General features: G+C 35.4%; 1 protein-coding gene across 6 annotated transcripts in view; it reads left to right on the plus strand.

Moving 5' to 3' along the window:
• VPS8 (VPS8 subunit of CORVET complex) overlaps positions 1-17,118 on the plus strand; it is a 247,460-nt gene that overhangs the window by 40,914 nt on the left and 189,428 nt on the right. For all 6 annotated transcript variants that reach the window (XM_079764490.1, XM_079764492.1, XM_079764493.1 and 3 more), the window contains 2 exons: positions 6,186-6,310; positions 15,940-16,026. In XM_079764490.1, coding sequence (XP_079620616.1) covers positions 6,186-6,310; positions 15,940-16,026 — 212 coding nt within the window. The remainder of the gene's footprint in view (positions 1-6,185; positions 6,311-15,939; positions 16,027-17,118) is intronic.

Below are 17,118 nucleotides of genomic sequence, written 5' to 3' on the forward strand. Positions count from 1 at the left end.
AAACAAAAACTAACAAAGGAGAAGAGTATATTATCTTTTGCTAATGTCTCCTTAATTTCCTTGGGCGTGCTTCCTAATTTTCTTTAGATCCCAGCAGCTTTCTGATGAAATAATAGACTTATTATAATTTAATGGAAAAGAAAGTATTCTAGAGTGAACATTTTTGAGAAATAATCTTAATATTCTGGTTGTGCTTTGGGTTTTTAACTGTGTTAATAAATTTTACTCATTTTTGTAAGAATCATATATTTTGACAATGAGTTTTAACAAATTGATTAAATTTGCTTGAAAACCAGGGTAGAGTAATAATACTATGAAGTGTCTAGATTGAAGACTTGGGTTAAATCTGATCTCTTTTAAACATCTTCATTGATCATAGGATAAAGTGTAGAAGGAAGAACCATACTTATTTAATTACTAATAGATTCCCCATTGGAATAGTGACCTGGGACATTAAAATAGTAATCATTTTAAGCTTTATAAAGAATGATGTATGTTGTTTATTATTATTTTTAATTGTTTAAACTATTACATATGTTTCCTTTTCCCCCCGATTGACTCCCCCCCTCCCCGCCACTCCTATCCCCGAGGGCAAGCCCCGACCGCCCCAGTGTCTGTGTCCACTTCTATGTTGCTTATTCGTATGGAATTATAGATATATGGCATTTATTGCGTATCTTGGATCTTACCTATATGAAGGATCTCAAAAATTCAAATATTAATAAAGATGTTTCCCTATCCCAAGGTCATTAGTTTTCCATTTTTTAGGTTGTTAGCATACTTTAGTAGATTGTCTTTTTTTTGGAGGGGGGGTTGTTTTTTTTTTTAGAGGAAGGAGGAAGAAAGAGAGAGAGAGAGAGAGAGAGAGAGAGAGAGAGAGAGAGAGAGAGAGAGAGAGATTTGATTGGTTGCCTTCTGTATGTGTCGATTGAGAATCGAACCCCCAACCTTTCAATATACAGGATGGCTCTCCAACTAACTGAGCCAGCTGGCCAGGACGAAAATTAAACCCGATGACCTTGGATTTACTTACTGTGCTGTAATTTGAATGTTATGTCTTTTCTCTTTTCCAATAACCAATACCTGAATATAACCATAAACTCTAGAGACATCAATTAATCACATTTATAGTATCCTTCTTATAGATAACTATAGTTTGTCACTTAAACTCTTGAAATTTTACCTGTCTTTTCTCTGAACTTTTGATCTGATCTCTTGCTTTCTCTCTTTTGATCTTTTCTCCATGGATTCAAAGGAAAAGGTATAGTAATTTTGGTTTGCATGAATGACTTTTTTCTTTTGACCTTTTAATATTGAAAGAGAATGCTATCAATTAGTCAGTGTCCTCTTATGAAGTACTCATGGAAGAAAACCAGCTAATTGAAAGTTAAAGCAGGGAATTGTTAAAAATTATAAATTTATGCATACCTTTGATGTTTTAACTGAAAATATATAAATATTCATTTCACCCTTAATCTTTTGATATATACCAAAGCCTTTACTTTGAGTTTGTATCTGCCAGATGGAGGTCTGCAGCATCTTTTTTGGCATAAACTGCATCAATAATGGGCCATGCAAAATTTGTACTTTTAATTTTTTAGAAAAGAGGTAAGAATATAGGCACCTGTGAATTAATCCAGTACAAAATACTAGGTTTTCAGAAAACTTTTATTGAATCTTTTGCAGTTATCTTGCACACATCCTACTTCATGACAATTTTTAAAGCAATTTATCTTTACCAAGTTTTTCTAAAGCATTCATTTAGTTTTCATGGAAACGATAGCCCTTTCTTTTTCACTCTATTTCATCAGTTTGTATATTTTTAATTAAGTTTGTAAAGTACAGCAACATGAATGGCATGAATGGCATGAACAAGTTTGGGAATGAACACAAATGACTCTTTGTAAGTATCAGCATTCTAGAAAATAGTTAGCCATGGGGATTCAGTGTTATCTGGCTTGAGTCGGTAACATTTACAGAGGGGATGAGAACTTTAATTCTGTGTGTTGGTTAGATGGAGGTCAGGTAAAAGTGTTTCTGCTGTTTCATAATCATTGATGAAAAATGTTTCTTAATATCTCTTTGCTTCTCCTTTGGTCTTAGAGAATATTTTAATATGCTCAAAGGATAAGAAAAGAGTAATATTGAAGAATGATGAATACTGCCAATAACAGTAGAGCTCTACACACACAATTAAATTTGATTCCTTCTTGGATCTAGGTATTTCCTACTTTGACAGTCTTTAGGAACCAGTTAAAACAAATTAGGGGCAAAGGAATAGAAGATTGGGTTAATTTTGGTACATGGAAAGAGAAGAAAAATTCTGGGAATATGTTTAAATTTAGATTTGGTAGCTATTATAGGTTTTATGCATTATTTGTGATTTTTCTTTGCTATTCAGCACATTACTCTTAAGCCCAGAATATACCGAGATCTACCCTAAGCGAAGTATACTTTGAAAGGTATGCTAATAAGAGAAATAGATATAATTCATTGCAGTATCAAATAGATGTGCTTTTTGTGATATCTGGGCTTCAAGTCCTTTTAATTAATTGGTAATCTATTTATTGTTAATAATAATCTCTTGCATTTACACCATTTTGTACTTTTTCTCATTATTTATTTTTTTAACTTTTTCACATTTAAGCTGTATGCCAATTCTATGAAGTTTATAGGAAAAATGATAGTTTAATTTCCTATTTCTTGTCCAGCTATTTGCTTCATAAGGACCCACTCCAGTTAAAAAACACACAAAAAAAAACTAAGTTGACAATGCCAACCAAAAGTGGCTTTATGTGAATTTGTAAATGAAATTAGATGTTACTGATTTAATCTTTTCACCCCAATGATAGACAAAGGAGATTTCAGAGAGTAGGGGGAGAATAGAATGTTTACATTTAAATTGAGATCAAGAGACCCCTGGAGAGTTGAATTTGCAGAGAGCACTGATTTTCATCTTTCTTGCTTCTGTCCATGTCCTGTTCTTTCCATATAACTACAGAATTTAAGTGTTTGAAAGAGGTTTTATTTTTATTTTTGTACCTTTCCCCAGAATTGTCCAGAATTACCTGGACTATAGAATGTTTAGTTAACTCTAGCAAAGAAACCTCTCCAATAAGACTCTGTTATCCTTTTTCTACAGAAATCTACCTTTTCTGACTTTAGTCTAAATTCTATAATAGCTAGTTTGTTAATATGGTACTGTAAAAATAGAGTGTATAAAGCCAGCAATAAGAATAGATAAATATCTTTTGGAGTTAAAATAGGTTATATTTTATATACTGTGCATCATTTCATAGCCATGTGAACTTATAAAGGGACATTATCAATGTATTATAATTAATTATAATGTATTATAATGACTACATTGTAAAAATCAAGAAAAAAGTTATGAGTATTTTTAACACAGTCCTGTTGGATGTAAATTAATACATCTTTCAGGAATGACCAAGGTTGATAATTTGGTTTCTTGTCTTAGCTAGTTTTTAGTACAGGGGACCCATAAGTCAGGAAAGCAGAGTCATGTTTGGGTTTTTAACCTCAAATCACATACTGTCTTTTTCCTTTCCTCTTTTCTTCTCTGTTTCCTCTTTCTTAATAGTACCTTTATTTTCTATTTTATCATACACTTTAATTCTCCTATTCTTTTCCTGAGCTATAATACTTAAATAGTCTAATTTAAAGTATGAACTTTGTTAAATAAGAAAGCAGTAGTTGATGTAAAGTTTGGATCTCAAAGCAGTGATTACAAAGGATCCCAGCAGGACTCTATTCAGACAGGACTCTGTGCTTGGAAGGCAGGAGCCCAGACACATGGGGGCGGGGTGTTGTGAGACTGGAATGGAGTTTCTGCCTTTGTCTTCTTAACTGTCAGTTCATCCATTGCCTACACGCATGACCCGCAATAGTGGTATGTATAGAACACTGTTGCCCAATGGTTGTATTGTGACAGTTTGCAAAGTAAGGCGTATGGATAATGTGCTGTTTAAGGCAACCCTGATAAGGATAATGGGAAACATCACTTTTTATAGACAGTTTCAGTTAAGCAAAATAAAATGGTACGTCATATTTAGAGTAAGGAAATCTTAATTTGAACTAAACTAGGGAAGGGAAGAAAAAGTATGTAAATAAGGAAAAAGTAGAAAAAAAAATCTGTAATTGTAATAATGCTAGATATGAATAAAGATAATGACTTTTTAAACACATCAGCCCTTATATATTTATGAGTTTTAGTCCTTTTTGAATAGTCATCATAGAAGGCTAAAATCTAAAATGATTTCAGTAAACGAGAAGTATTTTTTGTGTGGCAGATACAATACAGCCATCAATTGAATCAGAATTCCTTGGGAAGGTGAAAATTACTATTTGAGCCAGTTTATGAACATAGAAAAATATTCTTACAGTATTTACTTTGGATGGGCAAAAGGGCTTACACAATATTTCCTAGACCTGAGAATGCATGTTTTGGGGCTCTTTCTGTTAACTAGATTTACCCTTACAAAAGGAAGATTTGCAAATGTGGAAGCTGTTCAGATAACTGTCAGATGCCTCTGAGTGTAAGGAAGGCACCGTGCTAGTATTCTGGGAGTGTTTATTCACTTACAACTTTTGCCTTACAGAGGTTTCAGTCTCATGGTGGAAAACATATTTACCTCCAAAAAGTAGCATGTAGATAATGTTAATAAAATTTGGCTAAGTAAATTTTAAAGATCTTATTGGCTTAATTCAATGATTTATGAATCAGGTAGCATTATCTAGCACAGCAGTTTTCAACCTGTGTGATGTAAGAATTTTTAAAACATGCAATACCTGACTATTTAGTTAGGGCACTGACCTCTTTTCCCTTAGATTGTCAAATAAAAAAATAACAGCTCACACAACAATAGTCATCCTGTGTGAATGAATCAAAATGATACCTATTTTGTTTTGTCAGATCGGCAAAAAAAAATACACTTTTTGGTGTGCTGCAGAATTTTGGTAATTAGTTTATGCATGCCATGACATTAAAAAGATTGAAAATCACTGATCTAGCAGATAGAAAGGAGCTCCCAGGAGTTATACAAAATGAAAGACTTCTGTAGGCAGAAGGGAATGGAACAAGGAAGTTAATACTAGCAAAAAGCAGATTGGTTGTGGCAAGGTCACCTTCCTTTTTGATGGGTCTGTCAGACAGATTACCTAACTAGTACTGACTAGGCAATTCCTGATCAACTGGTTTAAAAATTCCATTCCTGGGAGACACCGAAACTAATTAAGTATTAAGTCTTAGTTTGGTGATAGGGGGCTTAGCAAAAGTGACTCCATTTTGGGCCTTTTGTATTGTTTTTAATACTAGTGAAGGGTGACACAAACAGTTGCTGGGGGAGTTGAGAGAATTCCAGATTGTGCGAGTGTGCTGGGTTTATTTATTTTCCCCTCTAAAGCTAAACTTTGTAGGCATGCCTTATTATATTTAAATTTTTTATTTCATGGTTTTCAATTAGGTACAGTAATGAACGTTATACAAAATAAGCATTACCTAGGAGATGCCCTAGAGAAGTTTCTTTTAATTATTAGATAACGTTTAATAAATATTTGAGTGCCTCCTGGAGATATCAGAGGTGTTTAAGGCAAAATCCTTGCCCTTAAATAACTTAATCTAGTAGAGATTTTAATTATTTTCTTTTAGCATATCAAATGTTGATACTTTAAATAATTCTGTTAAGTAGTTAAACACTATAATTTTATTCTGTTAATTTGCTTAGGAAACCTTTTCTTCATGGATAATAGAAATGAAGTCAAATTCTAAATTAATAAAATTTGATTTTTCAATTTTTAAAGCTACTCAAAAAGGTAGTATTCCCTATAACTTTTCATCCTGAAAATAGCAAGAAATACAATTCTGGAATGAGGGCGATGAAAGATGGGTTGTTTGTGGAGATAGTTTTCTTATGGAGTTTTTCACTTATCATTAGCAAGTTATGTATTATGCTTCTTTGTGGATATTGTGTCCCCCACCCTGCATTTTTAGTGTCTAATTCAGTGCCCAGCCTTTAGTAGATGCTTAAGACATGTATTTAAAATGATATAACTTCATCAGTTGATTCTTGGTACCTCCCAAGTTTTTGAAAACAAGCTTATAATAAATATGTATTTATTTACTCCTTTCATTTCTTTCACTTGATTTTACAAATTGCTTTCTTTAGATCAGAATCAAGCCTTGCGACTCTGTCTGGGTAGCACTAGTGTTGGGGGTCAGTATGGAGCCATCTCTGCCCTCAGTATTAACAACGACTGCTCAAGACTTCTCTGTGGCTTTGCTAAAGGACAGGTAAATATGAACTTTATTTTATCCATAAGACAATGTTGAAATCACTTTTTAAAAATAGTATCTCTAGATCAATATTTTGAAGACCAAAATATGTTATAAAGTGACATGCCTATAGAGCTAACTGAGATTTCTCAGTCTCACTTTTGTCTTATTCAAATTTTGTAGTAATTGTTATTGACTGAGCCAGAGTATGTGAGTTGTTAAAAATTGAGGTATAATTCACATATAACATTATATTAGTTTCAAGTGTACAATATAATGATTCCATATTTGTATATATCTGAATTATCACCACAATAAGTCTGTTTATCATTTGTCATCATACAGAGTTACATAATTATTTTTTCTTGTAATGAGAACTTTTAAGATTTATTCTCTTAGCAACTTTCAAATATGCAGTCAATATTATTGACTGTAGTCATCATGCTGTACATTACATCCCCATAACTGATTTCTTTTATAACTGGAAATTTGTACCTGTTGACCCCTTCACTCATTTTACCCAACCCTCAAGCAAGCCCCTTCCCCTCTCGTAACCACCAGTCTGTTTTCCATATCAATGAGTTTTGTTTTGTTCTTATTTTTTTAAATTCCATATATAAGTGAAATCATTTGATATTTGTCTTTCTCTTAGCATGATACCCTCAAGGTTCATCCATGTTGCAAATGGCAAACTTCCTTCTTTTTTATTTTTAATCACCAAGTAGAAGTCCATTTTATATATATATATATGTTATATATATCACATCTTCTTTATCCATTCATCCATTGATGGGCCCTTAGATTATTTCCACATTTTAGCTATTGTAAATACTACGGTGAACATGAGGCTATAGATATCTTTTTGAGTTAGTATTTTTATTTTGGGGGGGATAAGTTCCCAGGATTGGAATTGCTGGGTCATATGGTAGTTCTATTTTTACCTTTTTGAGGAACCTCCATACTATTTTTCACAGTAGCTGCACATACTTATATTCCCAACAATAGTACACTAGAGTTTTGTTTTTCCACACGCTCATTCACTCTTGTTATATTTTGTCTTTTGATCCTAGCCATTCTATCAGGTGTGAGGTGGTATCTCATTATGGTTTTGATTTGCATTTCCCTGATGATTAGTGATGTTGAGTATCTTTTCATGTGCTTGTTCGCTATCTGTATGTCTTTGGAAAAATGGCTCTTCAGATCCCCTGCTCATAAAAAAATTTTTTTTTCTTTTCTTTTTGTTATTTAGTTATATGAGTTGTTTATATATTTTGGATATTAACCCCTTATCACATATATGATTTGCACATATTTTCTCCCATTCAGTACATCGCCTTTTCATTTTGTTGATGGTTTCCTTAGCTGTACAGAAGTTTTTCAATTTAATGTAGTCCCACTTCTGTATTTATGCTTTGGAGTCAGATCCAAAAGTTTATCACCAAGGAACTTATCGTTTATGTTTTTGTTTTTTTCTAGGAGTCTTGTAGTTTTAGTCTTACATTCAAGTCTGATCAATTTTAAGTTAATTTTCTTGTATGGTGTAAGATAGTAGTAGTTCAGTTTTATTCTTTTTTGCATGTGGCTGTCCAGTTTTCCCAGCACCATTTATTTCCTCATTGTATATTCTTACCTCCTTTGTCATGAATTATATGTGTGGGCTTATTTCTGGGGTTTCTATTCTGTTCCATTGATCTCTATATCTGTTTTTATGCCAGTACCATATAGTTTTGATTACTATAACTTTGTAATATAGTTTTAAATCCAGGAGTGTGATACTTCTAGCTTTGTTCTTCTTTTTCATGATTGCTTTGGCTATTTGGGTGTTTATGGTTCCAAACAAGTTTTAGGATTGCTTATTCTGTCTCATTGAAAAATGTCATGAATTTTGATAGGAATTGTATTGAATCTATAGATTGCTTTGGGTACTATGGACATTTTAACTACATTAATTCTTCTAATACATAAGCTTGAAAAATCTTTCCATTTATTTGTGTCTTCTTCAGATTCTTTCACTCAGTGCATTATAATTTTCAGTGTACAGGTCTTTTACCTCCTTGGTTCAGTTTAATACTAGGTATTCTTTCTGATGCAATTGTAAATGGGATTGTTTTCTTAATTTCTCTTTCTGATAGTTTGTTGTTATTGTATAGAAACGAAACAGAATTTTGTATATTGAATTTGTACCATGCAACTTTACTGAATTTGTTTACTAATTTGAACAGGTTTTTTTGGTGGAGTCTTTAGCATTTTCTCTATATAAAATTATATTGTCTACAAATAATGACAGTTTTACTTCTTCCTTTCCAATTTGGATGCTTTTTCTTTATTTTTTTCTTTCCTAATTGCTCTGGCTAGGACTTTCAATACTATGTTGAATAAAAGTGGCAAACGTGGGCATCCTTGTTTTGTTCCTAATTTTAGAGGAAAAACTTTCAGCTTTTCATTGTTGACTATGTTAGCATGGTCTCATTATATGTGACTTTTATTATGTTGAGATATGCTGCCTATATGCCCACTTTGTTGAGAGTTGATGTTGAATTTTGTCAAATGATTTTTTATGTCCATTAAGATAATCATATGATTTTATTCTTTATTTATTTTTCCTGTTAATCCTCACTTGAGGATATGTTTCTATTTATTTTTTTCTTTTTAGAATAGAGGAAGGGAGAGAGAGAGAGAGAGAGAGAGAGAGAGAGAAGAAAAGAGGAGAGAGAGAGAGAGAGAGAGAGAGAGAGAGAGAGAGAGAAACATTGATGTGAGAGGGAAACATAGATTGGTTGCCTCCCATACGTGCCCAACCGGGGATTGAACCCATAATCTAGATACGTTCCCACCAGGAATTGAACTGGCAACCTTTTGGTGCACAGACTGATGCTCCAACCAACTGAGCCACCTGGCCAAGGCTATTCTTTATATTTTTAACTAGAGGCCCGGTGCACGAAATTTGTGCAGGGGCGGGGGGGCAGATAGTCCTCAGCCCGGCCTGTACCCTCTCCAATTTGGGACATCCCTCTCACAATCCGGTGGCTCCTAACCACTCGCCTGCCTGCCTGCCTGCCTGATCGCCCCTAACCGCCTCTGCCTGCCTGCCTGATCGCCACCTAACTGCCCTCCCCTGCCGGCCTGATCGCCCCTAACTGCCTCTGCTTGCCAGACTGATCACCCCCTAACTGGTCCCCTGCCGGCCTGGTCGCCCCCTAACTGGTCCCCTACTGGCCTGGTTGCCTGCTAACTGCCCCCCCCTAACGGCCTGGTCCCCCCCTAACTGCTCCTCTGCTGTCCTGATCGCCCCTAACTGCCTCTGCCTCAGCCCCCGCCACCGTGGCTTTGTCCGGAAGGAAGTTAGACTCTGGAAGATGTCTGGTCGACCTGGTCTAATTAGCATATTACCCTTTTATTAGTATAGATGTGTTGTATCATGCTGACTAACTTGTGGATATTCTACCATCTTTGCATCCCTTTTAATGTTTTGTTGAATTTGGTTTGCTAATATTTTGTTGAGGATTTTTGCATCTTTGTTCAATCATATTGGCCTGTAATTTTTTGTTTTTGGCTGGTTTTGTTATCACGGTAATGCTGGCCTCATAAATTGAGTTTGGAAATGTTATTTCCTCTTCAGTTTTTTGGAAGAATTTGAGAAAGATAGGCATTAAATCTTTTTCAAATGTTTGGCAGAATTCAGTAATAAAGCTATCTGATCCTAGACTTTTGTGTGTTGGGAGATTTTTGATTGTTGATTCAATCTCCTGTTAGTAATTGGTCTATTCAGATTTTCTATTTATGATTTAATCTAGGAAGATTGTATGTTTTTAGGAATTGATCTATTTCTTCTGGGTTGTTGAATTTGTTAGTGTATAATTGTTCACAGTAGTCTCTTATGCTCCTTTGTATTTCTGTGGTATCAGTTGTAATTTCTTATATTTTTTTACTTTTTTATTTAAGCCCTCTTTTTTTTCTTGGTGATTCTAACTAAAGGTTTGTCTATTTGTTTATCTTTTCAAAGAACCAGCTCTTAATTTTATTGATTTTTTTTTTTTGTATTTTTGGTCTTTATTGCATTTATTTCTGCTCTGATCTTTATTATTTCTTTCCTTCTACTAACTCTGGGCTTGTTTTGTTTCTTTTTTTCTAGTTCCTTTAGGTGTAAACTCAGCTTATTTATTTGTGTTTTTTCTTGTTTCTTCAGGTAGGCCTGTATTGCTATGAAATTCCCTCTTAGAACTGCTTTTGTTGCATCCCATGGATTTTAGTATGTTGTATTTCTGTTTTCATTTGTCTCAAAGTACTTTTTGATTTCTCTGATTTCTTCATTGACCAATTGGTTTTTCAGTAGCATATTGTAAAACCTCCACATATTTGAGATGTTTTAATTTCTAGTTTTATACTCTGTGGTTAGAATAGGTGCTTGATATGATTTCAGTATTCTTAAATTTATTGAGACTTGTTTTGTGGCCTAACATGTGATTTATCCTGGAGAATGTTCTTTGTGCACTAGAGAAGACTGTGTATTATGCTGCTTTTGGATGGAATGTTCTCTATATGTCAAGTACATCTGGTTTAATGTGTAATTTAAGGCCCATGTTTCCTTATTGATTTTCTGTCTCATGATCTATTCATTGATGTAAGTGGGGTATTAGAATCCCCTACTATTATTGTATTGCTGTCTATTTCTTTCTTTAGGTTTGTTAATATTTGCTTTATATATTTAGGTGTTCCTATGTCGGGCTCATAAACATTTATGAATGTTTATTGTCTTGGATTGACCCCTTTATTATTATATAATGCCCATCTTTGTCTTTTATTACAGACTTTGTTTTAAAGTTTCTTTTGTCTGGTAGAAGTATAGCTATCTCAGCTTTCTTTTGGCTTTCATTTGCATGAAGCATCTTTTTCTATCCTTTTACTTTCATTCTGTGTGTGTCTATACATCTGAAGTGAGTCTTGTAGTCACCATATAGATGGGTCTTGTGTTTTAATCTATTCAGCCTCTTCTGTGTCTTTTGTTTGGAGAATTTGGTTAATTTACATTTAAAGTAATTACTGATAGCTATGTACTTATTGCCATTTTATTAATTGTTTTCTGGCTATTTTATAGTTCTTTCTTCTTCCCTTGCTCTCTTTTCTTGTGGTTTGATGACTTTATTGTTATGCTTAGACTCCTTTCTTATTATCTTTTAAGTTTATAGCAAGCTAAGTTTTTGGTTTGTTTGTTTTTTTGCTTTTTAAATTTTATTTATTTATTTACTTATTCCTTACCTGAGGATCTTTTTCCATTGATTTTTAAAATTTTTATTTTATTTTTCTTTATTAATTAATGTATTACATGTTTCCTTATGCCCCCATTACCCCCCCCCCCTCCACACACACACACACACACACACACACACACACACACACACACACTCATGCCCTCACCCCCCTGGTGTCTGTGTCCCTTGGTTAGGCTTATATGCATGCATACAAGTCCTTTGGTTGATCTCTCCCCCTTACCCCCACCCTCCCCTACCTTCCCTCTGAGGTTTGACGGTCTGATCGATGTTTCTCTGTCTCTGGATCTGTTTTTGTTTATCAGTTTATATTGTTCATTATATTCCACAAATGAGTGAGATCATGTGATATTTATCTTTCTCTGACTGGCTTATTTCGCTTAGCATAATGTTCTCCAGTTTCATTCATGCTGTTGAAAATGTAAGAATTCCTTCTTTTTTACCATAGCATAGTATTCCATTGTGTAGCTGTACCACAGTTGTTTTGTTGTTGTTGTTGTTTTTTGTTAATATATTTTATTGATTTTTTTTTTACAGAGAGGAAGGGGTAGGGATAGAGAGTTAGAAACATTGATGAGAGAGAAACATCGATCAGCTGCCTCCTGCACACATCCTGCTGGGGATGTGCCTGCAACCAAGGTACATGCCCCTGACTGGAATCGAACCTGGGACCTTTCAGTCTGCAGGCCGACGCTCTATCCACTGAACCAAACTGGTTAGGGCTGTACCACAGTTTTTTAATCCACTCATCTGCTGATGGGCACTTAGGCTGCAAGCTAAATTTTAATGCATTCTAAAACTTTACATTTTTACTTTCCCTCCCACATGTTTTATTTTCGATGTCACATTTTACAACTTTTTATTTTGTGTATCCCTTAACTATTTATTGTAGTTTTAGTTCTTTTTACTACATTTGTCTTTTAACTTTCATATTAGCTTTAACCTACTACCTTTCCTATATATTTACCTTTACCAGTGAGATATTTATTTTCATATGTTTTCTTGTTACTAATTAGTATCTTTTCTTGTCAGTTTAAAGAAGTCCCTTTAACATTTCTTGTAAGGCCTGTTTAGTGGTGATGTACTATTTTAGCTTTTGCTTATCTTGAAACTCTTTATCTCTCATATAATTCTGAATGATAACCTTGCCCAGTATAGTACTCTTGAAGAGTTTTCCTTTCAGCACTTTGAATTTATCATACCACTCTCTTCTGGTCTGCAGTTTCTGCTGAAAAAATATGCTGATAATCTTTGGGGAGGGGTTTGTTCCCTTGCTTGTAACAATTTGTTTTCTCTTGCTGCTTTTAAAATTCTCTCTTTAGCTTTACCTTTTGACATTTTAATTATAATGTGTCTTGATGTGGATATCATCTTGATGTGTTTCTCCTAGTTGGAACTATCTGAGTTTCCTGGATCTGGATGTCTGTTTCCTTCTCTAGGTTAGGGAAGTTTGCAGCAATTATGTCTTTTTTTTTTTTTTTAACTAATCTCCTTTGTTGTTTTTTGTTAATCCTTACCCAAAGGGTATTTTTCCATTGATTTTTAGAGAGAGTGGTAAGGAGAGGGAGAGACATAGAGAAACATCACTGTGAGAGAGACACATCAATTGGTGGCCTCCCACACACACCCTGCCTGGGGCTGGGGATTGAGTCTGCAACATACCTGCCTTTAACTGGAATGGAACCCAGGACCCTTCAGTCCATGGGCTGATGTTCTAACCACTGAGAAAACTGGCTAAGGCTGCAGCCATTATGACTTTGAATAAGTTTTCTGCCTCTTCCTTTTTCTTCTGGGTCTCCTATAATGTGAATGTTATTTTACTTGATGTTAACCCCTAGGTTTCTTAAGCTAGCTTAATTTTTTAAGTTATTTTTTCTTTTTGCTACTTTGTTTGGGTGAGTTCCACTGCTCTGTCTTTCAGATCACTGATCCTTTCTTCTACTTTCTCCAGTTTGCTGTTGAACCCCTGTTGTTTTTTGTTGTTTTTTCATTTCAGCTATTGTATTCTTCAACTCTGTGACTTCTATTTGCCACTTTCTTTTTTTTTTCTTTCTTTTTGCCACTTTCTTATAGTTTATATGTCTTTGTTGACGTTCCCACTGTGTTCCTTCATTCTCTGGCCAAGTTTGGTGAGCATCATTATTACCATTACTTTGAACTCTTTATTAGGTAAATTACTTATTTTCATTTTATTAAGATATATTTTTCTGAGGTTTTATCTTGTGTTATTTTTTAAACATATTCGTTTGTTTCCTCATTTTGTTTGACTCTCTGTGTTTGTTTCTCTGTATTTGGGGAAGCAGCTGCCTCTCCCCCTCTCTCTCTTTTTTTTTATCCCCTCATTGCTTCCCACCCCCCACCCTCCACTCATGCCCTCACGCCCCTGGTGTCTGTGTCCATTGGTTAGGCTTATATGCATGCATACAAGTCCTTTGGTTGATCTCTCCCACTCTTGAAGTGTAGGAGAGATGAACCTTATTTTCAACCTGGCCCTAACTCTTGGTTGTTTCTTGAACTGTTGTGATTATCTAAGCAGCCTGATTTATTTTTGATAGGTCCCAGTTTTGAGGATTTGCTATGCCCTGCCAGTGTTACAAAGGGAGGGATCTCATTCAGCATCCAGTTTCAGGCTGACTGAAAACCACATCCTTCAGCAGCAGCTTTTAACATATACAAATATATACAGTCCTCTGGAACTGCAATTGTAAAACCTGCTGGCGATCTGCAAGTGTCCCCTGGGAAACAGTTGCAAAAATTTGGGTTCCAGACAAGTATGTAAGCTCCTTTCTGGAAGGTACCAGCAAGCTGTAGTGAGAGAGTGTGTAAAGATGACATATCTTGGCCTACATTCCCTGAGAGCTCCTCTATGGCCTCTAGATGTGTGGCAAAGCTGAAGCCTGCCCCTGTGTGAATGGCACACTCCCACTGACTTTGGCAAGGCAAAGGGAGAGCACAGGGCTGGAGCGAACTTGCCAGCTTTGGTGAGGCCACTGGACAGTGCTGGGGTGTGCCTGCTGGCTTTGGTGGGGCTGTGAGAGTGCACCAGGCTGGGACACTCCTGCCAGTTTTAGTGAGAGAGCAAGGGAGTGTAGGGATGGGACATGCTCTCCAACTTAGTGGGACAACACAGGAGTATACTGTGACTGCACACATCTGCTGGCAATAGCAGTGTAGAAGGAAAGTGCACAAATGGCATCCATCAGCACTGGTGTTGGCTAGGTAGAATGGGAGCAAAAAATGGTGCCCAACAGTGCCTCCATCCCCAGAGAGAGTCCCATCAGGCCCCTGCCCCTTCAGCAGACACTTTAAGATTAGCAAATGAATCTCCTTTACTGATAGTTTAGGTTCTTTTCAAACTTCCAATCTTGTGCTGGGTTCCTGGGCAAGTGAGTCTGCATGCAAGCCCGTTAAGGGCAGAATCTCAGTTCCCAAAAGCTCTTTGTGTTTCCTGGACACAAGCCCTTTTGTTTTCAAAGCCAGGTGTTTTGGGGCTCATCTCTCTGGTGCAGGCCTCAAGGGTAGGAGTGCCTGAAGTGGGGCATGAATTCCTCACTCCCCAGGGAGAAGCTCTGTATTTGTGAGATCCCTCTGGATAGTGGGTTGCCATGCTGGGGGTGGGTTTTCGGTAAGACTGCATCTCTGTCTCTCCTACCCATCTCGATGTGGCTCTTTTACCTTTGTTCTGGAGGACTGTTAAGCAGTTTTTAGGTCTTTTTCAGAGGGAATTATTCCATGTGCGGCCATGGGAGGAGGTGAGTTTAGGATCTTCCTACACTGCCATCTTGAATCCCTGACCTTTTAAGCCTGTGGTTTTCTAATATCCTAAATCATGTGTCTGAATAAGTAAATAGCTTTTATAAACAAACCAGGGTGTTATATAACATTTATTTCCTTGCAGTAGTGTAGATAATTGTTGCTACTTTTAAAATACAGTATATTCTGCTTTGTGTATTCTTATTACTGTGCTCTTGGATAACTATTTTGTTATTTCTTTCCACTTCTGAAACTGGCAATAATATAGGGTATTTCTCATCTTGTGACTTATACATCACTGGCTAGTTTGGTAGTAAGACTTTCCTGTAATTTTTATCAATCCTAAAGAAATGGACTCATTAAAGAAATTCCTTTGACCTGTCAGTATAAAAACAAAACTTAAAATCTAAAGGGAGAAGTAGATTGGGCGGGATGAAGGGTGGATGAAGATGGAATGAAGGCCCCGTGCTTTAATGTGTCTGTAACCGTTAGTTTTATTTTAACTTTATGGTTCTTTGCCTGCAATGTTTATAGACTAAGAATAGATTATTTCAGCAAGAAGGCAGGATACTTAAGTCCAAAAAAGAGCAATAAATTTGTTTTTTAAAGCATTTAGTTGTCTTTTAGATTACTATGTGGGATTTGGCCAGTGGAAAACTTCTAAGATCAATAACAGATGCTCATCCTCCAGGAACAGCAATATTGCATATTAAGGTAATATCTTTGTTTTCTTTTTCTGATACTTTTTATTATTATTATGCCGTTGTATCTGTTTTTAAGTACATTTCTTTATAAAAAAGAATTCCTGAAAAGAAACTGTCTTTTGTTTGACTAGCCCAACAAGATGTTTTCCCAAGTAAAAAAACCAGAGGTGGGCTAGCATGGTACCATTAAGCTGCAAGTTGAACTGATGTCTAATAGATATAGCAGGAAAAGAGTACATTGATGTGCTCCTAGATAAGAGGTTGGCAGCAAAGACAGGTGGTACCTTAATGAAGCTCATGTGATGATTTTAAAAGGCCTTTTTACCTTTTCTTTAGTCCACCAAGGCTTTATTGCTGAGATAGAGTGCCTAGTCACACTTCGTTGGGAGTTACCTGAGGTTCAAGGCACCAACTGCGAAAGAACCAAGGTTTGCATTATGTTTAGAAATGAATCTGTTGGTTTATTTTCTTTCAGGCCTCTAAAGGAAAAGCATTAAGATTTGAATCTTGGCTTTCTCCTTACAGGTCTGAAAAAAATAAACCAACTTAGGACGCAGATTTTATTTGTAAATACAATGTAAACCTTGGTTTTTGTATGTTGTCAAGCCCATGTTCAGAAGCATAAAAGGTAGAGGACTATAACTAGGGCAGTCTAAAATTAGATTTTCTAGATTTTAATCAGGTACACATTTGGTTGCTTAGCTGTGCAGACCTCTCTTATCCATACATATGCTTTTTTACAGTCTGCAAGCATCTGGAGTTTATGTGTCTGGATTTAGGTTAGTTACATAAAAGTCTTCTGTGAGAAAGCAGCATTGAGGCATTTAGCAACAATGAAAACAACCAAGACAAGTAAAAGTAGAATTTCTTTTCTTTCTGAACATCATGGCACTTTATTTTGACCTTTTTTCATATGACGTGTACCAACTGCTAATATGTTATAGTTGTTTGTGTTTATGTTTTATCTCCTTTAATAGATTAAGATCTTTGAAACCAGAATCTGTTTCTCATTTATTTTGTGTTATGCATAGTAGCTGCTCAATAAATGTTTGGTTAAAGGAATAATTAGTTGGTGATGTATATGAAAGGCCAATCCATTTGC

The sequence above is a fragment of the Cnephaeus nilssonii genome (assembly GCF_951640355.1).
Source record: "Cnephaeus nilssonii genome assembly, chromosome: 3".
Classification (NCBI taxonomy): Eukaryota; Metazoa; Chordata; class Mammalia; order Chiroptera; family Vespertilionidae; genus Cnephaeus; species Cnephaeus nilssonii.